Below are 20,758 nucleotides of genomic sequence, written 5' to 3'. Positions count from 1 at the left end.
AAGAAGTCAGTTTTCCTTTTTTTAAAAAAAATAATGTTACTCCATGAGCGTTGTAAGAAAGACTGATAGGCTATTCAATCACATGCTTGGCCACCGGAGCAGGACTTTTGAACTTTGATATGGAAGATTACCACGCCTAGAGGCTTAGAGCCCCAGATATCCTGTGGTAGAAGCCACTCTTGGAGAGAAACGACTGGTTTACCGGCCTTGTCTGCCTCTTTTCTCAAAAGATATTAAGCTTTATCAAAATGGCTGCAAAACTGAAGTATTCACATCCAGATGGAAAAATTTGGGGGGTTTCTTTGATATACTGGTCGTAGAATGCAGGAATGATATGGATGACTGTGAAGATCAAGCAAGACCAAGATGAATGAAGAAGGTAGGAGAGGTTATAAGGGCAAGTTGAGTCCAAAAATCTTGTCTAAGTTGGTTGCGGTCGAGTGATGGAGTTTATTCCACCGATAAAACCAAGCTTTGAGGTGAATTTTTTCCAAAGGCTGATCGTGATGGACGGGGCGAAAGATATGCCGGACAGCTTGCAAAATAAACCTAGGAGCAGTGAGTAGATGGCAGATCGATGTGTTAATGACTATAATATCATCATATTGATCTTCGGGAATGTCTGCGCACAGAGCATCCACAAGTTTCTCAATACTGTCTGTAAGAGCGTCCACCATGGTGACAAACAGTGCGAGCTCTCTGGAACTCAGGTCGCTGACAATCGCCAAGTTTTCTTTGTCGGTCGACATCTTCAGAAGCTTTGCCACAAGCAGTCGCGATAGTTTTATGATCGATATAACTGATATCGTCGCATGCGCAAGTCGTGGATTCTCGGCTTCTTGCGGCGGCTGGGACGTATTTCTCACAGGGCGGGAGGTTTCAGGGCCAGTGGAAACTTGATCGGCAAGCGACAGTCTGTTTTCTTCGTCTATTTCTGCTTGAGTTCGATTGACAAACTTGACAAACTTCTCCAGCGAACCACTCATTTTTTTTATATTTACTTCCCAGCCGCCTTGGAATATATTTGCTTCGGAGTGACTGATGAAGATGAGCGTCTGGTTGACTGATTCCAAGCAAGCAGCTGACATCGACTCTATTTCATTTCTCTTCGAAGGGTCTTCAAAGAAGTTGTGTCCGGATTCTTTGATGAATTCGCAAGAGATTCGAAGTAATTCAGTAACTAGTCCGGTTGTCGCGTACGTTCTTAATGCTAAACCTGAGCATGGGAAGAGCTTCAGTTGCTTGAGATCTTTATCCTCCCTCATTTGTTCAGTATCTAGTTCTGGACTGATGCAAGCTATCGCGAATTTAATGTCGCGTAAGGTGCTTTCCAGTTTTGATAAAACTTTCAACATCAATTTCAATTTGGAAACGAATGGCAATGGTTGGTTGTGAATCGGCGGATCCGATCGACGGAGCACAAGTGCTTTCGAAAGCGCATAAACGTGACCGTGTAAGCAAGGTAAACATATCGATTCTAGTTTAGCTAAGAGCTGTGTTCGAATTGCGATTTCGTTAAATAGGGCGCGTGGTCCTCGACCGTAGTTGATTCGATCCCAGATCTGACGGTATTCTTCATGGATACGTGCCATTTCCTTTGTAACTTGATCTAAAGCGGGAAGGCAAACCAAAAGAGACATCATTCAATATTCCCATCTTTGCTTATGGTTCGTAGCAATATGACGTGGCAAGTATGTAGCTTACCCTCGTAGATTGGGATCTGCTGAGCTTCGCTTTGAAGCCCTTCGAATGAGTTGATTAGCCCGGACATCCTGCCGGCGTGAGATTCGGCCATGTTCAAGGGTAAAGCGACTCGCCACTAGTGAGTGTGGCGTAGAGAAGCAGGGCTGGAACAACACTGTATGACAAGCTGACTACGGCTGCGGATAACGCTGAATGCTAATGCGATGCAAAGAAATGCCTAGAAGAAATGCTAAACTATGAAATCAATGCGATGAGAACCTGGATGACTGGGCAGATGGAGCAACGAGGAAAATCTCACGGGCTTATATACCCGGGGGATACAGGAGGCGAGCCGTACACCATGACCAACTGGTCTGGGGTCGCTCGAGGCGTCCAGGGTCTATCTACAAGTAATGCAACTTGCTTTATAAAAACTAACGAACCCTGTGTCTGTCCACGGGTTTCGCACATTTCGCGTATCCATCACATCAGGCATCAGTCCAAGGCAATGCAGAAAGACCTGTGGAAAGGATTGGCGGCTCATTTATCTGTACCAAGAGAATTTGCTATGGTCTCGTCGAGAGATCCCTTGTCCAAGTGGACGTCAGAGAGTCTAGACTGTCATCTTGTTGTAAGCTTCGCAGCAATAAGGGCTGAAATGGACATGGAACTCGCGTTGGCTTGGACTGGCATCGCGCAATGTTAAACCGATAAGCACTGAAAGAAATCTTCACCGGGCCAGTCGACAAGGCCTGACCAGGAGGTATACTTATTAGTTGCACAAGCCCACCGGCGAGGAGGAATCTTGCCAACTGGAAAGAATCCCGACTGGCAACAAGGATGCACCACCTGGTCAACCACCAAGGGTCCTTTCCGGCCCTTGCGTCGTAGGGACAGCTCACTGTTGTGGGCCTTTTATTGGCGCTTCCTCAAGGTCACAGAGACAAGCTATTTGATTGCTATACATAGCTGAAAACCTCAACTGTCTGAGTTTGTAATAGGAGAAGAAAATGGAAGATTATCAAGCAAAACCAAGATCAATGCAACAAGTAGTAGGGATTAGGTCAGAGTGAGCCCGACATCGTCAAGCATCGTCGATGTAGTTTCCATTCTCGTCGAAGACATCTTTGAGGAAGTTTTGAATGGCCATACGATAGAGTTTATTCCACTGATAAAACCAAGCCTTGAGACAAATTTTGGACGGAAGCTGGTCGGGATGGACGGGGCGAAATATGTACTGGCTGAGTAGCGAGATAGCCCTAGAAGCACCGAGCAGATCGGAGAGTGCTCTCTTGAGGATCTCCAGATCGCCAGCTTCGTTGTCGGGGATGTCTGCGCGTATAGAACCCAAAATACTCGCAACTCTTTCTGAAATTGACTTGGCCGCTCCGACGAACAGTTCGAGCTCTCTTGAATTCAGATCGCTGGCCATCGTCAAGTTTTTTGTGTCGGTCGACATCTTCAATAGCTTTGCCACTGCGATTCTCGATAGCTTGATGATCGACCACAAACATACTGTCCTATACGGAATGTCTGGAGCATCGACTTCTTGCGGCATCTGGGTTGTATCATTCGCAGGGTGTGTGGTTTCCGTGCCAGTGGAGACTCGATTAGTGAGCGAATGGCTGTCATCTTCGTCATCTTCATCATCATCATCATCATCATCATCATCATCATCATCATCATCATCATCATCATCATCATCATCATCATCATCATCATCGTCATCATCATCATCGTCGTCGTCGTCGTCGTCTTCTTTTCCTTCCTGTTCCTCCTTCTCCTGCTCTTCTTGTTTTGCTTTCATTTGTCTCTCGAATCGATGGATAAATTCGACAAACCCCTCAAGCGTATTGCTCATCGATTTTATATCTGCTTTCCATCCGTCTTGGATAACATTCACTTCGGATTTATCGATGAAGATGAGCGCCCGGTTGACCGCTTCCGCGCAAGTATTTGCCATCTTCTCGATCTCGTGTCTCCTCGAAGGGTCTTCATAAAAATGTTGCTCGAATTCTTTGATAAATTTGTGAGAGATTCGAAGGAATTCACAAACTCGCCCGGTTGCCGCGTAGGTTATTAGTGCCAAACGAGCCGATTTGAAGAACTTCAAATCCTTGAAATCTCTGTCATCCCTCATTTCTCTGACATCCAAAGCTGGACTGATACAAGCTACCGCAAATTTGATGTCGCGTAAGGTGCTCTCCAGTTTCGATAAACTTTTCATGACTAATTTTAATTTGTAAACGAGCGGCGTCGGTTGAGTATCAAGTGGCGGATCCGATCGACGCAGAAGTAGTGCTTTCGAAATCGCATTAGTGTGGCGGCGTAAGCTAGGTAACGATTTTGATTTCAGTTTAGCCAAGAGCTGAGTTCGTATTTCAATTTCGTTAAATAGAACCCGTGGCTCTTTACCGTAATTGATCCGCTCCCACATCGAGAGATATTCGTTATGAATGCGGATCATTTCATTCGTCACTAAAACTATAATGGAAGGCGGTCCAAAAGAGAAACTCTGTCAGTCTTTTGTTCATAGTGCATAATGTGAAGTGGTGAGTAGGTTACCCTCGTGGCTTTGGATCTCTGCTTTTTGGTCTTTGCTTTGTAGTGTTGCGAATGAGTTGATCAACCCGGACATACCGCCGTCTTTAGAGTCGGACATTGTGCTCAACTGTTGTGGGACCCAGGGTTCAAAACTTCAAGGGTGCGATGCTGGGAGTGAGTGGGGTCTCGACAAGTTGTGGGACAGACTTTGCCCGAAGTGTTGCGCAGGGTGCTGCGGATTGCGGAGTCAACTCGAACGGACACTGTCCGTATCCGACAGCAGGTTTGACACATTCTGCCCGGATCGCGGTGCCCCAGCGCCCTCAAGACGAATGTTGCCAAAAAATACTTCAAGTTCAGGGGTGTCGGCATACCCACAACAGGTGATTTTCTTGTACTCTTGTGCCACTTGGAACGTGTTTGGCGCTCCCATTGGTGGAATAGTGAGCGACTCACCACAGTAGGAGAAGGCAGTTTTCCTTTTTCTTCAATCAGTAATCTTCCTGGCGTACCTGTGAGCATCATAATCACAACTCAATGGCTTTTCAATCCCATGCTCGGCCACCGGAGCATGACTGTCAAGCTTTGACATGGAACATTTCCACACCTATAGCTCCTGACACTCTAGAGACTGATAGCAACTTTCACAGAGAAATGACTGGCTCTTTTACGCCTTTTTTATCAAGGCAAGATAAGTTATATCATTACTATACATGGATCCAAGCTTCAAGTGTTCATATTCAGGTGAAAATATTCAAGGGTTCTTGTGGGAGATTTTGGTTGGAAAAAGGGAAGAATATTGATGACTATCAAGCAAGATGCAAGAGGTAGGAGGAATTAGGACATAGTGATATCGTCGAGGAATTGCTGAGTGGCCAAGCGATGCAGTTTATTCCACTGATAGAACCAAGCCTTGAGATGAATTTTGTACCAAAGCCGATCGGGATGAACAGGACGAAAGATATGCTGGAGGAGTAGTAAGATAACTCTAGGAGCACCGAGCAGATCGGAAATCGATTTCGTCATGATCTCAGAATCATCAACTTGGTCGTCCGGGTTGGCTGCGCGCAGAGCATTTACAAGTCTCGCAATGCTTTCTGAAATTGCCTGGGTCGTTCTGCCGAACATGTCGATCTCTCTTGAACTCAGATCGCTTACCATCGTTAAGTTTTCTTTGTCAGTCGAAATCTTCAGTAGCTTTGCCACAAATATTCTCGAGAGCTTTATGACCGATATTATTGATAATGGCGTATGCGAGAGTCGAATATGATCGGCTTGCGGCGGCGTATCGGACGTATCATTCACAGGACGGGCGCTTTGAGGGCCAGTTGAATCGCGATTAGCGAGTGAATGTCCATCTTCTTCTTCCGCCTCTTCTTCACGTTCTGCTTCATCATCCTCTTCTTCTTCCTCTTGCCCCTCCTCCTCCTCCTCCTCCTCCTCCTCCTCTTCTTCTTCTTCTTCTTCTTCTTCTTCGATTTCTGATTCAAATCCATTGAGAAATTTGACAAACTTCCCCAGCGAATCGCTTATCGATTCGATAGCTCCTTCCCAAGCGTCTTGGAAAACATTCACTTCGGATTTGCTGATGTAGATGAGCGTCCAGTTGATTGATTCCGAGCACGCAATTGCCATCGTCTCGATCTCATGTCTCCTCGAAGGGTCTTCATAACAATGTTGTCCGGATTCATAGATGAATCTATAAGAATTTTGAAGAAATGCACCAACTTTTCCGGTTGCCGCGTACGTTCTTAATGCTAAACGAGAAGATCTGAAGAACTTCAACTGCTTGAAATCTTTATCATCTCTCATTTCTTTGCTATCTAGAGCTGGACTGATACATGCGATCGCAAATTTAACGTCTCGTAAGGTGCTCTCCAGTTTTAATAAAACTTTTAACATCAATTTCCATTTGTAAACGAGAGGCATTGGCTGATTATCAAGTGGCGGATCTGATCGGCGAAGAAGCAGAATTCTCGAAAGCGCGAGAACGTGACGGCGTAAGCTAGGCAGCGATTTCGATTGTAGTTTAGCTAAGAGCTGAGTTCGTATTGCGATTTCGTTAAATATGGCGAGCGGCTCCTGCCCGTAATTGATCCGGTCCCAGATCGAATGATATTCGTTATTGATGCGCACGATTTCCTTCATAACTTGACCTGCAGTGGAAAGCATTCCAAACCAGAAAATTCGTGAGTCTTCCCGTCTTCGCTTATGGCTCGTAGTAGATAATATGGCATGGTGATTAGGTTACCCTCGTAGTTTTGGGCTTCTTCTTTTTGGTCTTCGCTTTGTAGTAATTCGAATGAGTTGATTAACCCGGACATTCCGGCGTTTCCGGCCATGGTGGTTGCAAGGGCTAAGTGATGTTCACACACTTTTTTATCAAGTGACGAACCAGGACGAACCCTGCACCTGTCCGCGGGTTCGACACATTTCGGCGGATATGCGGGTTCCGGATCGCTTGATAAAGAACGGCCTGCTGCGCCAGACAACAGGCCTACAGACCAATCTCAGGCTATCATCAGATCATGTCCCAGCAGACACGGGAGCTCTCGTCGAACGATCGGTCTTTTGTGGGTCCGATTACCTCCCTGCGAATAATTTCAAGCCCACTGAAGGCCAGCGATCAGCTTCTACTAGTCGGATCGGGATCCTTCCTGTCAATTTTCAGCTTGGCACCCTCAACTCATCTTCCCTCCAGAAGAAATTCTGAGCCGCCAAAGCTATATCGCAAGGTCTTGACTCATGATCGCATCCACCGTATCAAGCCTCTTGAATATCCCAAAGGCAATGTAGAAGGACCCATTGACACTCTTAGCGGCTCATTTGTCTGTGCAGGGGGAAGAGAATTCGCTATCTGCTCTCTTGAGAGCTCCCTTGTCAATGTGGACGCCCAAGAGTGTAAGAATTCCGCAAGGTCAGAAACTTTCAACTTGTCGAATCCCTCTTGGCCTTTTTTTGCGCGTCGATATCGCGATTTCAGTATGCTTCAATTTGATCACATCGTTTTGCCTCACACCGGTTCACCGTAACTGGATTGGTTCTGGGTTACTTGATTAGCTTAGTATTTAAAAAACTGAAGGCTCTTACCATCGATGATTGGATAATAGATATTGACTACCGTGGTCGATCTTCCACCGGGCACACGCAGATTGCTCTGCTTACAGCCCACAATCGATTGATAATTTATCGACTAGACGCTTGTGGACACCTACAAGAGATATCCTCTGTTGCTTGTCAAGACACCACGCTATTGCTGTCAGGCCAGATTCTGATTCGAGAGCAAGACCAACTCGACATCTTTTGCATAGCAGGTGGAGCTATATCAGGCAATGTGACGATATGGGAATGGAAAGCCGACAATCAATGTCAATCTATCCAGTCAATCCAAACCACTCTCATCGGCCATAGAGGTGCTGTATACGATCTGTCATATTCGGCTCTAGGAGAAAAGCTCTGTACCGCATCAGAGGACAGGTCTCTACGCGTTTGGGACCTCACAAATCCAGGCACTCCCGCTCTTGTCCTCTGGGGCCACTTGGGACGTGTTTGGCGTGTTCATTGGTGGAATAGTGAGCAGCTGACCAGCGTAGGAGAAGTCAGTTTTCCCTTTTTTCAAAAAATAATCTTCCTGGCGTATCTGTGACCATCACAATAAAAACTCACTGCCTTTGGAATCCCATACTCGGCCCGCGGAACAGGACTGTCGAGCTTTGACGTGGAAAATTTCCACACCTAGAACCCCTGACACTCTAGAGACTGGCAGCAACAACCGGACAAAATTTTCCCCTAAACCATTCTCCATAATACAATCCGCTCATGACGGAAGGTCCATTTGGTCCGTCACGCATGATGAAAAGACTGGTTACTTGGTAAGTAAATGGAAAACAAACAATTTGATAAATATACTTAAACTCATCTCATGTATCTCTTGAAGCTTACCGGAGGAGCCGACGGAAAAATTTGTTCAGCTTTGATAGAGCCAAATAATAATACTGCCGAAATCATCTGTAGGACTCATTTGTTCAACTATGGTACACTTTTATATGATCTATCTGATATTTTAAAATGCTGCCCCTTTTTTTTCTCGTCTAGCCAAAAAGATCAGCAGTACCAATCAAAGCTCCATCAAAGCTTTCAACGTTAGTTCGGACGCAAGCAAAGTTGTATTTGTATGCCAAGATGGGTAAGTGGTTTGCCCGTGTTCCTTGATGATCTTTCCTGCGCTAAAACTTCACAATGATAAATTGTCTTCTAGATCTATTTATACACGTTTTCTTTTCGATAAGAATTCTCCCGAAACTTTGGTCTACCGTCATCATTCCGCTTTCCGTTCACAATGCCATGTACGATTTGTACCAGGATGCGATCGCGCGGCATTTATTGCCACCAACCAAGGCCATCTGCTTTCTATTCATGACATAGGAGAATCTGATCCAAAGACTCAACTTCATGATCTCGGGCATACAATTACCATGTTTACGGTTTGCGTCACAACAGGCAAGTACACAAAACCTTTTGCTATTGATGATCAAGAATACTGATTCAGGTGCAATGCTACTGATCATGTTAGATTTAAACGTATTTGCTTTGATATATGACTGCAAGCAAAATGCCTGTCTTCTTTACAAGATTTCGGTAAATTTGTCTTCCCATGATTGAACACATCAAGAGATTTCACTAATATTTTAGCTTTCTGGAAGCGTCTAGGAAAACAGGGATCCAGAACTAATATTTCGGATGTGCCTCCGGTCTATGAAGACTCCCACCTGCATAAAGCTTCTGGAAACCAAGGACCCAGCACGTTTATTGGTCTTTGCTGGTGATGTCACCGGATGTCTAGCCGTGAGCGAGGTATCGCAGAAGGAGAGCTGCATTGGTCCGATTGCATCACTGCACGAAAACGGCATTCTTGATATTGATCTTGACCAGAAACAAGATCACTCATTCAATTGCTACAAGAATTGCTTGAGCTTAAGCACTCTTGGACATGATGGAAATTTAACAAAATGCTATGTGGAAGTCGTGAACAACGAAATCAAAATCTTACAGATCCATCAAAATCCGATCAGTAAAGGCAGTCTTGAAACATTTCTCGACTATCCTCACAACTTGCGCTACATCGCTGGATTTGAAAAGGCTTGGTGGAAGATTTTCGATCGTCACACTGGTTCGATGGTATTTTATTTTCCCACCGCACTTACCTCTGAATTAAAGGATATAGAAGGTTGTTGAAAAACATGTCCTCAATTTTCTTTCCCTCGACTAGATCGGCAGTTGTAAAGTTGCCTGCAACGGAAAGCCGAACATGTGGGTTTGTCGGAACCGTGCAAATCGAAGCTTTCTTTTCTATCAGCAAAAAGGATCTGTAAGTCTTATCGCTTCTTGCGCGACTTCTTGCGGACACGTGTCTTATCAAATTATTGACCTTCTGGTCTCACTTTTTTTCTTACAGATTTTGGTAGACGAACTATCGCTTCCGAGCATAAGTAGTCCCATGAGCTTTATGCCCGACTTCGGGACTCATGGTCGAGAGATTAATTGTCTAAAAGTGGCATCTGTTTTTCAAGGCCTATCTGAAATAGTAGCCACTGGTTCTGAGAACGGAGTTTTGGAGCTGTCTCTGAGTGAGTGAACGCATGGAAACCCAATACTTCCTTTCCAGATTTATTCAACTGACGATACATCTCTTACAGATCAACGCCAGAGTACTTCTGAGCCACTAATCAGAGTATATAGGAATGCTAGAATTCCTTTTGCAGTCAAGTGCCTGGCATGGTTGAAAAATTCTTCTCAATGTGGTGTTACGCAAAAGTTTTGCAATGGATTTCAGGTTCAAAGGGACTCCCTCTTTTTGGTTATATCTGGCTCCCGAGAAATGTTTCAAATATTTCAAATCACTTTAGATTGGCATCCGAAGGCGAGCTCTATAAACGAAATCGACTTGGGCGTCATGCCATGGTCATGCTTTAGTCAACGTTCTGCGGAAGAAAGCGAAGTTAGAATCATGGATTTGGATCCCTTACATTTGGGTGATGCAGTCTGGTTATTGTCGACCTCACAAAGCGATGGAAATATCAGAGTAAATACCTATCCAGTCATTTTTAAGCCCATAATTGACTCTCCCGGCTGAATGAACATTGTCTATCTATCTTGAGCACAGGTATGGACCTTGGACGTAGACAAAAAGGAGCAACAGCTTCTTTTTCAATACAAAACTCATTATTGCGTCTTCTCCATCCAACTGCTTCATCTCGAAGTGTTGAATGTGTGGGAAATATTGATACTGGCCGGATTGGCTGACGGGACGTATGTTACTCTTGAGCTGTTTTTTTGTTCGCCCATAATATCATCAATTTGCTGATTTTCTTTTTGATGAATGGGAAGTGTCCGTGTTTTGACCCTGCCAAAAATTGACTTCGCCGCAATCAAGGAGGGCAAGATTCTAGAATCTCAGACCATAGAACTTTTGTTGACTCTGCCTCACCATCAAAGTGGTGTGAGGTGTGTAAAAAGCTATTCACAAAGTGAGTTTTCTCGCACTTCCCAAAATTACTCTTAAGCAGTTCGTTGAATAGAGGCTTTTGCTATACGCATCTATACAGATAAGCGACTGATTATTGCTACTGGAGGGGACGATAACTCTTTAGTTGTACAGTGCCTGGAATTCTTTCGAAGGGGGTCGACTGGTTCGCTGGAAGCAAATGTCATTGTAGCGAAGAAGCTTCATGCACACGCTAGTTGTATTAATGGTTTGTTCATTGACTTCCCAATTACTAAAAGGATGATATTTCTGGATTCAGCCAAAGACCTCAATCTAATGAAGCGATGATTCCAGATGTTTTTATGTTAGGTTTTCACTCTCTCGACGATGAGCAGGGGATTAAAGATAGAATAACACTATTCAGCGTTTCCGCCGACCAAAAGCTCAAGGTTTGGTCTATCAATTCGACGCCCAAGGCAAACAGTCCGCCGCAAATCGATTTACTAAACATCTTCCACACCGACGTCGCTGATTGTACTTCCATAGATCTTGCAGTTGATCTTACAAATCATTCTACGCATCAGATTGGCAAACATGCTTATCGATCAAATCACAATCCTTGCATCTTCTTGGCTGGGATTGGTGTTGAAAGAAGACAGTTGACTACTTCTGTTTTCAATCCATCATCGCTCTGATGATATCTTCAACATTACATCATCATGAAGTTAATAAAACGATTGAAAGGAAATGAAGAAAAGAGAAGAGATTGGAATCTGGAGCTCAAGCAAACCTGCTGATGAGAACATCAAGTCAGATTGGACATTAATCCCAAGTCCCTCCTTCGGACGCTTCGCGCCAGCCCAGGCTGTGTACCAGGGCCCTCCGAAGGGGGAATTTGTCTTAAGTTAGAAGTAGAGCGCTAATTGGTGCGATGGTATCTGGCTGATGTAGATTGCAGAGGCACTTGCAGTGCGAGTCAGGCAGGTTCTTTTATACCCTAGAAAACCCCTGACAGACGGGCAAGGCCGGCTCCACTATCCCCCGGTACGGAAAAACCGAACGAGCTTCTTCTACCTGAAGAAAGATGAAGAAATTGTGAGCGTGTTGTGAAAGGTTGTGAAGATTGTGGCCGAGTGCAGCCGGCTGTACTACTGCACATCGGAACGGTGAGTACCGCCACCAAGCAATTTTCCATGAATCGGAGCTGTGCGGTGTCGATTCAGGGCCGTGTCCAGCTATCACTTGACCAAATGAATCCCTCTCTTTATGTATGAGGGGCACGCCATGCCACAAAGACCCTACGAGTTAGGCCAGCGCACACCCTTATTTATAAATGGCCGCAAGCTTTTATTCATTTATTTTCAACTACAAATTGCCGGAACGGGAGTAGGGGATAAACAAGCCGAGGATCTCCAGCGTTTCTTGCTTCCCAATAGGATGGGTTGGATCAAGGTGCCTTCGGAAGAGGATAGCCCTGTTCTACTTGGCTGCCTTCCGAGTTACGTGCTCGTACGCTAGGTGCTCGATTTTTTTTTTCAAAAGGACCTTTGCCCTTCCTGCTTGTTTTATCCAGCAGTCTAAGGGACAAAATTCCCAGAAACCCCAAAAACATATCACTAAGAACCATCAATTTTTTGTTACTTTCGTTGCAGTATGGAGAGTGTCAATCCCCATCAGACAAACTTCTTCCCTCTGAAAGGTCTCAAGTCCCCTTGGTCAGCGGTAAATGCAACTTTATCAAGCTGGGAATCGAGCTCAGCAGAACCAGTCCGAGGAATAGCACCGGCCGGGATATTTGAGAAGAGCTTTATCATCAGTCTGATGGTTATCCAATGCGCCCTTCTTCATCCCAAATTCCAAGGCTCGACCTCCGCCCGACTCACCCGATTATCTTTGGGACCACTGACCATTGGGTGGTGGCTATCCTATCCCTTTCGTCTGCCCGCCCTCCCGATCCAAGATCGATCAGTCTTTCCCGGGATAATGGCCGCAATCATGATCTTCAAATCGCTCGAATGGACTTTCGCCTCCGGGCCATACCACATCCGTAGTTTGAAAATTGTCCAAGGCGTGCCCGTTTGGAAGAAGGATTCGACGGACGAACTTTCATTGGAAAAAAGGCAGTCTGGTTTGGGTGACTTTGCCTTATGGACGGTGTTGCTATTTACCTCGTGCGTTGCGGTATCTGTGCAATACTATTTACAGCTTTTCTAGCCACGTTGGTTAACATTTGTCCTTCTCCTTCAACAGTCAACGCGGGTTGAGATGGTCGTGGGGACCTGAGAGCAAAGGGAACACGAATTCGTTCGCGCAAGCGCTTCTCGAACTGGTACGGCTTCAAATGGTTCTCTTGCCAAGTTTAGGCTTCGTGCTCTACTCTGAGGACTGGGCCAACTACGAGATCGATCCGCGAGGAGCGCTGCTAAGGCTGGGTGTCCCTTCATTTCGGGGTCTCGGCTTCATAGCAGGATGCTTGCACTCCGTTGGCACAATGACCGCGCTCAGCACCATTGTCGAGATTCCGAGTGCCATCGCGGTACTACTTTTTCATCTGGTATACTCGATCGCCAAAACAATGGGCCTTTCTCCCAAGTTATCCGAGTTGGTTAATCCAGCAGGCTTGCCTCCCTACTTCGGCTCCTTGTTCGAACTCTCTTCCTTGGCTCATTTCTGGGGGAAGTCTTGGCACCAGAAGTTCCGTCGTGCTTTCCTCTTCTGCGGCGGTAAACCGGCAATCTCACTAGCTAGAGCATTGGGTGCCTCGCCTGAGGTGCAAAAGGTTTGTGGGGTCTTCGCCGTCTTTGCTGTCAGTGGACTTCTTCATGAATATCGTGAGCTGCTCTCTGACAGAATTTCTGAGAAACGGTTCACCATTGTTGATCTAAAAGGAGGATGATTCATTTTATCTAGCCCTGCATGCTTTCCAACGGGAGCCCCATCCATATCCTCGAGAATTGTTCAAGACCCTACCAGGCACTTTCATTTTCTTCTTTGCTCAAGCACTCGGGGTGATTCTCGAGCCATTTGTTATCCCACATGTGCCGAAGAAGTTGGGTGGGGCCAAGCTTTGGACGGCCTCGTTCTTGTTGCTTACCGCTCCACTCTTCACTCGTGATGCTTGTCGCCCTCCGGGATTGTTCAACCAATTTCGACCTCTTCAAGAATGGACATGGGTTGAAATCCTTATCCCAGGCCCCCTCTCTTCTCGGACCATTGCCACCAAGTAGTCAAAATTTGCTTCCTGTGACAGTGCTAAATGTAATCGTGTATTTCTATTTTCCATTCCAATCAGGCTGCTTCAGATCTGATACTGCCCAACAGTTCTTTCTCGTGATCCCTTGGCAGCGTTTTTTTACCGCAACAAGCTCTTTCCATCAAACCTAAAAATATTCTATTACACATTGGTCCTTGTCATCTTATTTTTGGAAGAAATCAATGAAATCTGTACAATGGCATCCTTCTCCGGACTTTGTGTCACATAAACAAATAGGCCCACAAAATCACCATTTGGTATATTTGGGCTATTTTTGGAGAAATGTTTATCCAGTAGACGCAACAAAAAACACTCACCTGTAGATGAAAACAACGTCAAAACCAAAGTGGCTCACTAGATCATCAGCAAGTTGAGTTGTTGATGTGGACTTAAGAACCACCAAATGGTTTGGAAAATTCATGCAGCTCAAGCACTAGACAGTTTCCCTCTGGTTGAGATAATTTTGACTCTGGGAAGAAATATTTGAGCAAATAGTAACCAAGTTGTTGTCAATGAAATACCCCAGTTCCAGGTGTTTGCTGCTGGCTAAGCCTATTATTATTTTGTTGTTGTCTTTACTCTTCAATGTTATCCAAGGATCCGGATTCACAAAGGATACAAGATGGTACTGCAGTAGAATCAATCAGAGTCCGCATTTTTGCTTGATGAGGAGTTAAGGATACAGGGTGTATTTGTTCCAGATGTTGAGCCTTTCTAATGATACAATCCTCGCCATTGCTAGTATGCAAATCTGAATTCCATGTTACAATTTTGCACTGTTGATTATGTCGCTGAGCTCGATGTCTGGCACATATTTCTGAAAGTTTTCTAATGCTGGTTTGACATCATATATCCCAACTTCTGTTATTGATTGTCGCAGAAAAAGTGTCAAAGAGAGATAACATGGGATGAGCGCTCGGATTGAATGAGATGAGTGAACACGAGAATCAAAAAAGGAACTTACTGATAGTGTTGATGCCTAGTTTCTCAGCTGCTTTCAAATTAATACTTTCAACACCAACATGAGCCTTTTGTTTTGTCTAGCTGTGGAGACAGGAAAAGTGGCAATATTGAAATGAGTAGGTTAACTTACCCCAGATCATCTAAAAACACGACCTCTTTGGGACTTCTCACTTCCAGAAGGTCTAGAGCATACTCGAAAAACTTGGGATCCGGCTTGCTGAGATTTTTCAAAACACGAGAAGCCATTTGGGTGACCACAATCAAACCAAAATCTTTCGTCATTATTACTTGAGGCTCACACACACAGATAGTATCTTTCCGTGACAGATTTCAAATGAAGAATGAAAAGAGGCTCACCGTAGACCTACTTGACTACTCTCAATGAACTCGTGGAAAAGATTTTTGATCTCCATAGGAGCTGACCCCAATGCTTCCTGGTCACCCTCGGCTTTACCAGCCGGTAATTGGAAATTATTTGTCAAGGCGGCCACTCGATATTTTCCCGATTCTAAGGAGCTCGTTGAAGGAGATCATGTTAATGACAGACCAAACGCCACTGGAAAGATGCGGAGAAGATGAATTTTACCTCGTAAACGCTTAATGAGCTTAATTATCGGAAGATTATGAGTTGATGCCTCACTCATCATCTGCTTCCATAGCTACTCGATGGTATCGGGATCAGAGAAATCAACACCAATCTCTCGGTCTTTTTTTGGGGGGGTCGAAGGTCGTGACTGACCTGTTTTCCGTCTACACGTAAGCTACTCGGTAAAGGGGGACAACCTAAGGCCAAATCCATCAGCAAAGGTCGAGGAGGAATGTCAGGCAGAGTAGTGAATGTCATAGCGGATTAATAGACAAAGGAATATGGCAGTTTGGTCACCTTACTTCTCTTCGACTTCGAGCAGAACCTAACATACGCCGCGTTATTAAAATCCAAGTCGCTCATCTGTTTCCCAAACTGCCATAGTCAATGGCGTCAGACCCGGAACTCGTATTTTGGAGATTCAAGCCCGAAAGAAGTGAACAAAGTAGCAGTTAAGACCCAACTTGCGCATAGAATTCGGACAGTTCGAGGTCTCCGACTTCAAGCCTTTGGAACGCCCCCCCAGATCCTCGAGCAGTGATAGCAACGTTCAGATAATCGTGCGGTAAGCCGTGGGTTTTCTCGAACTTGTTTATCCCAAGACTTGCAGTCCATGTAGTCCACGATATTTGTTTTATAAATCGAGGACCAAGAAGGTGAGTTGGACGTGTATTCTCCACAAAAATAGATGGCTCTTTGAGAGCAAAGGAAGGCTCACAGAGGTGACTTGACGACCACTCCTCCTATATTCCTCCGTTGATACCAAAAAGACAATGTCGAATAATGGGGAAAGTATCAGAAACCAATCAAATCTCGAGCATATCGCAAAATCTTCTCCATGGATGTTGTGCTGATCGAATTCCACTAAAAGCTGACTGACCGATATCGAAAATGACGGTCGTGATCGGCACCCGATTAGCCATTACTTTTCGCCGATTTTTTGGTCTGGAGTCCAAGGGAATGCGAAGAGGAAATTCTGTATAGACCAGCAGAGTGTTTATCACGTCCATCAGTATTCCATTCTTCTCTTCGTCTACCTAGATCTGATGATGAGAGAAAAGATAAACGGACTCACCTTGTTGAAATGATTCTCTGGGTTCTTTACAATGGTTTGCGGACCAGAGGGGACTTGGTGTTATGACGTCATGTGATACATTGTAACTCGCTTACATAATCACTGCTAATCCCATCTCCTGGCCTTAAAACAGAAAACACGAAAATGTAAAACAAATGCTTTGTCGATTGGGACTTGTATCCTTCAAAGAGCTATAAGTAACTCGTTGATTTAATTCCTGCTATGAAATGACCATCAAGCATCCTCTCGTATGTATATCTCATTGGGTGGTAACCATGTTCACGGTGGGTTTTTTATTTTTGGAGTGGGTATTATTATAATACCAATGGGGAGTAGATACAATGTTAAAGATAGCTGGGACGATTCGACCAACATGCCGCATCTATTTAAAATAAATCAAGCATAAGGCATGTAGAAGAAAGACAAATAGACACATAATGGTTGAGAAAGGGGTGAGGGGAATAAACAAGCTCTTATAGAAGACGAGAAAGTCATGCCAAGCAAGAAGAGAGAGGGAGAAGGTTCAAATATCCTTGCGATTTTCTTGTTCGAAAGGGACGACAGGAAGATGAGGGCCCATAGGGAGCCGCTTGACGCGGGAGAACAAGCCGACATTGTTGTCGAAGATGAATTTGACGATGACCATAGGCCACGAGGAGTGTTGGGGTAGAGGATCGTAATATTCGTGGGCGATTGCCTTGAGTTCGGGCAACCGAGTCCAAGGAATCGATGGGAAATCGTGATGTCTGGACACACCCAGAAAGAGGATTTTGTTTGTTAATGAGGAGGCCGGGTTGAAAGAGAGAGGGAGATGCTTAACTCGTTGTGGTATCCGACGTTGTAGGCTAGGATGTTCAGCGGGCCGTAGTAGCTCCACGTCTCTTGCTCCCCGCCTGTCAAGTTCCATACGTAATGTTCGGCGATGAAATGGGCCGCGCATGGATGCAGCGAGCCGGCCAAAAACGACGATAGTATCAAATACATCAACGCCGCCAATCTTTTATTTTGCCCAACCAAAATCCACATCTCAGCGTAAGTTTTTTTTAAGGTGAAGAGTAGGAAAGGCAAAGCTGGCTTACCCGAAATACTTGTATAGGACGTAATCAAACCCTAGTTGGAGCGCAAAACTTGCAACTATCCAGCCGGTGATCTTCTGTGATCTGACGAATCCGGGTCTCAACGCGTAAAATAGAATTTGAAAAGTGCTGTAGAGAGCAGGGGTTAGGAACCAAGTGATTGTGTGTAGACACAAAGGTTGAGAGTGCAGTAGCTTACGCGAAGAAGGTTTTACCGAGCACGTTCTTGAGACACAGCAGCTCGAAGCGGGTGGGCAGGTCGGTATCGATTCCATCCTCGCCCAGCGATTTGTGGTGTTCGAGATGGTATCGTTTGAATACCATGGCATAGGGCACGCCGATCGGAAGGTTGGCGAACAGGGCCAACAGCTTGTTGTGTACGATCTTCTTGAATGCCAAGTTGTGCGTGATTTCGTGGATCGCAAGGAACAGGTTTTGGTTCGCCGTCCTGGAAAAACAAAACGGTAACTCAACATCAGCATATCATCGTCGTGTTGAATGGGAACGGGCGTGTCCCGGGGACGACGACTGACCCTCCGATCACATATGCAGTCACGAAAAACTTCCAGCTCCATGCCGATTCGATCTGGTGCTTCGAGCGCAGACCGAAAAAGACGGCGATTGAGAGTTGGACGGAGACGACGAACAAGGCGACCCATTTAGTCGTCCATGTATATCCCATTAGCTTGCGCACCTAAGAAAAAAAAAAAAAAAAAGACAAGTAAATAAGATGGGTGATTAAGAGTGGTGTGATAGAGACGACGGACTTCGGGATGGTCTTTGAGGATGGCCCTGCGCCGACTCCGATGGGGTTCCTCGGTCATTTGCCACAGCCAATCGTTGGGGTCTTGGGACAAGCCGACCATCTTAGGCATCCAAGGCTCGGCCTTGAGCGGGGCCTTGCGGGCACTTTTCGTGGCGCAAGAGGGGGGGATGGGGGAGGCAGCGGCGGAGGGGGCGGAGAGGAGGTCGTGCGAGTCCTGGTCATCTGAGGCGGAGGACTTGCTGGTGGCTGTGAGTGAGGGCGGCTTGGTTGTCTCGGCGCCGGCGAGGAGCGACCAGTTGATCGACGAGTCGGGGATGTCCTTGGTGGACGAGGAGAAGAAGGCGGCCATGGTTTCTTTGGGGGGTTTGCTGTCGTCGTGTGGGGGATGGGGTTCGTGTCGTGGCTCTGGCTGGGTTCTTTTATGCGGCTGGCCTTCCAGGGCTCGTCGCTGCCGCCATGGCCACGCCCTCGTCATCCGCCATGACCATCCTAGTCCACCCGGCATCTGCCGCGCTGATCGGCCTGCCCGACCGATCACTCCCCCGCCCCTAAAGATCAGTCAGCCTCAAGCCCCAGTCACCGGACATAACCCAACACCACCTCACATCCGCCTTGGAGCTGAACCAGTCGGTTTCACCATCGATTAATGGCTGTCTCTGCTGAGTAGAAGGCCTCATGGTCTACTACACAATCCCCAAGCAACTACCGATCATCCACGTTTACCCTGCATCGCACCTCGCAATGGCATAGCACGGGTCCTACAGAAATTCAAACAATGCCCTATCAACTCATCTCAGAGCTCTCGAAAAAGATTTTCCGGGGGACGACTCGATCCTGTTATGGCCTGGTGTTATACCTTTCCAAGGGAGAATTGATGCCCGCTACAATCGTGTAGTCGGTGGTACGTTTTTACAGATCCACTTGCCCCAAACTTTGTTGGGTTCACCACTGGAACTTGAGCTTCTGAACCTTGTCTGCCGTCGATGTCCGGGGCTGATCTCCTCGGACCGTGAGTGCGCCCGTGCGCCGGCACCGTTCCCGCCGCTCAGGAACAACCGACCTTCTGGCCCGGTGCGTATCGTACCGGGTACATATGTATCTGTTTTTGAGGAGGTTGTAACTCGTTCAGGAACGCTCGTCACAACAAGCAACGAGGATCCAGTATCAGCAGTTCCACGCTGAGATATCGTAACAACCATCAAGAAAAGGTCTCATCGTGGAGCAATGCAGTATTGATTGCACCGCTGTTACCAGTATGTAACAAAACAATCACGCCCGAAAACCCGTTTTGATAGTGTTACGTTAACGTTATTGATAAAGTTATGGTTGCCCCAGCTCAAGGCTCCATAGGATTTTACAAAACTCCAGAGCCAATTTTATGGCCCTTACTAACAACTTTTGGGTTCACACAAAACTCTAAAGCCAATTTTATGGCCCTTACAAGATGTTCAGATCTTGGCATTTCTGGGCAGTCAGAGCAACTTCTACATTTTTTGAAAATTTGTTGATGAACACCTCAAAATGGGCTTTAAGCTTTCATAATTTCTATGTGCTCAGTGTTCAAGTTCAGTCTTGAAGCCTCACCCCTTGTACCAATCCATCCTGAACTGACTTCACATTCCTCAGAGCGCCTGCATTGATCCATACAAATTGCCCAGATACATAGTTAAACTTAAGGTGAGTTAAGTGGATGAGACAGAGACTAGAGTAGACAGAAAATGGAGGGAAGACAGTGGCTGACAGAGTAGACAGGAAATGGAGGGAAGTGTTGAAACTCTTGCTCACAGAGCACAGGTGCAGCTTTGGATCCACTCAACACTTGCACACTCAAATCTCACTCAATGAAAACTAATCTCAAGGTATCTCGACCTTTCTCTATTCTCAGTTGAAGGATCCTCTTTTTCCCTTGACAAACTCAATTCACCTTGTGCACTGGGGAGCTTCAAGCTTGGCAACTCACTTGCCAACACTGCTATCCTTGATTACTCAAAGATCAAGACACTGCTCATACTTTCTTCACTTGAATCACTCCCTGGAAATTCTTGGCGAATTGTTACCTCAGACAGCCTGATTAGCTTCCAACTCAGTGAGAAATGAACCTCATTGGATTTCTTATCAATGGTTTCCTCTTCACACTCAACCATACTAACTTCTTCTTCTTTATCTCTCAGATCCCTATTGTCAGCCTACGTGATGCCAAGGACAAACCCTTCTAGCTACACGTGGTGCAAGAATAAGATGAAAGAGTATAAAACTCTAAGACAAAATTATAAGGGATAATTCCAATGGATATATTGGTAATTATGGCGTAAAATATATGAAAAATGG

The 20,758-nt window shown here is 45.7% G+C and overlaps 8 protein-coding genes across 8 annotated transcripts; 2 read left to right on the top strand and 6 right to left on the bottom strand.

The window, feature by feature from the left end:
• Positions 1 to 389: 389 nt before the first annotated feature.
• Positions 390 to 1,795, bottom strand: PtA15_13A212 (uncharacterized protein; the record flags this gene model as incomplete). Its single annotated transcript, XM_053162388.1, has 2 exons — positions 390 to 1,609; positions 1,705 to 1,795. 2 exons carry the CDS (start codon positions 1,793 to 1,795, stop codon positions 390 to 392), a joined length of 1,311 nt encoding a protein of 436 aa, XP_053026368.1.
• Positions 1,796 to 2,767: 972 nt separating this feature from the next.
• PtA15_13A211 (uncharacterized protein) lies at positions 2,768 to 4,345 on the bottom strand (the record flags this gene model as incomplete). Its single annotated transcript, XM_053162387.1, has 3 exons — positions 2,768 to 3,241; positions 3,587 to 4,167; positions 4,249 to 4,345. The coding sequence occupies 3 exons, from the start codon at positions 4,343 to 4,345 to the stop codon at positions 2,768 to 2,770; spliced, it is 1,152 nt and encodes a 383-aa protein (XP_053026367.1).
• Positions 4,346 to 5,064: 719 nt separating this feature from the next.
• Positions 5,065 to 6,569, bottom strand: PtA15_13A210 (uncharacterized protein; the record flags this gene model as incomplete). Its single annotated transcript, XM_053162386.1, has 3 exons — positions 5,065 to 5,542; positions 5,741 to 6,383; positions 6,479 to 6,569. The coding sequence occupies 3 exons, from the start codon at positions 6,567 to 6,569 to the stop codon at positions 5,065 to 5,067; spliced, it is 1,212 nt and encodes a 403-aa protein (XP_053026366.1).
• A 186-nt stretch (positions 6,570 to 6,755) lies between these two features.
• PtA15_13A209 (uncharacterized protein) lies at positions 6,756 to 11,406 on the top strand (the record flags this gene model as incomplete). The annotated part of the gene is made up of 15 exons (XM_053162384.1): positions 6,756 to 7,209; positions 7,293 to 7,825; positions 7,929 to 8,099; positions 8,165 to 8,237; positions 8,323 to 8,413; positions 8,486 to 8,727; positions 8,801 to 8,865; positions 8,938 to 9,405; positions 9,497 to 9,595; positions 9,683 to 9,854; positions 9,924 to 10,309; positions 10,391 to 10,536; positions 10,615 to 10,754; positions 10,833 to 10,939; positions 11,011 to 11,406. 15 exons carry the CDS (start codon positions 6,756 to 6,758, stop codon positions 11,404 to 11,406), a joined length of 3,543 nt encoding a protein of 1,180 aa, XP_053026365.1.
• A 958-nt stretch (positions 11,407 to 12,364) lies between these two features.
• On the top strand, positions 12,365 to 13,938 carry PtA15_13A208 (uncharacterized protein; the record flags this gene model as incomplete). The annotated part of the gene is made up of 3 exons (XM_053162383.1): positions 12,365 to 12,882; positions 12,962 to 13,542; positions 13,622 to 13,938. 3 exons carry the CDS (start codon positions 12,365 to 12,367, stop codon positions 13,936 to 13,938), a joined length of 1,416 nt encoding a protein of 471 aa, XP_053026364.1.
• Positions 13,939 to 14,727: 789 nt separating this feature from the next.
• PtA15_13A207 (uncharacterized protein) lies at positions 14,728 to 16,436 on the bottom strand (the record flags this gene model as incomplete). The annotated part of the gene is made up of 10 exons (XM_053162382.1): positions 14,728 to 14,825; positions 14,929 to 14,972; positions 15,058 to 15,144; positions 15,285 to 15,435; positions 15,514 to 15,586; positions 15,667 to 15,710; positions 15,816 to 15,888; positions 15,978 to 16,116; positions 16,232 to 16,256; positions 16,394 to 16,436. 10 exons carry the CDS (start codon positions 16,434 to 16,436, stop codon positions 14,728 to 14,730), a joined length of 777 nt encoding a protein of 258 aa, XP_053026363.1.
• A 675-nt stretch (positions 16,437 to 17,111) lies between these two features.
• Positions 17,112 to 18,779, bottom strand: PtA15_13A206 (uncharacterized protein; the record flags this gene model as incomplete). The annotated part of the gene is made up of 6 exons (XM_053162381.1): positions 17,112 to 17,334; positions 17,409 to 17,585; positions 17,668 to 17,793; positions 17,864 to 18,112; positions 18,198 to 18,358; positions 18,432 to 18,779. 6 exons carry the CDS (start codon positions 18,777 to 18,779, stop codon positions 17,112 to 17,114), a joined length of 1,284 nt encoding a protein of 427 aa, XP_053026362.1.
• A 70-nt stretch (positions 18,780 to 18,849) lies between these two features.
• Positions 18,850 to 19,107, bottom strand: PtA15_13A205 (uncharacterized protein; the record flags this gene model as incomplete). Its single annotated transcript, XM_053162380.1, has 2 exons — positions 18,850 to 18,978; positions 19,036 to 19,107. 2 exons carry the CDS (start codon positions 19,105 to 19,107, stop codon positions 18,850 to 18,852), a joined length of 201 nt encoding a protein of 66 aa, XP_053026361.1.
• Positions 19,108 to 20,758: the final 1,651 nt, after the last annotated feature.

This window comes from Puccinia triticina, chromosome 13A (genome assembly GCF_026914185.1).
Source record: "Puccinia triticina chromosome 13A, complete sequence".
NCBI lineage: Eukaryota > Fungi > Basidiomycota > Pucciniomycetes > Pucciniales > Pucciniaceae > Puccinia > Puccinia triticina.
This window is presented reverse-complemented; position numbering and strand designations above follow the sequence as displayed.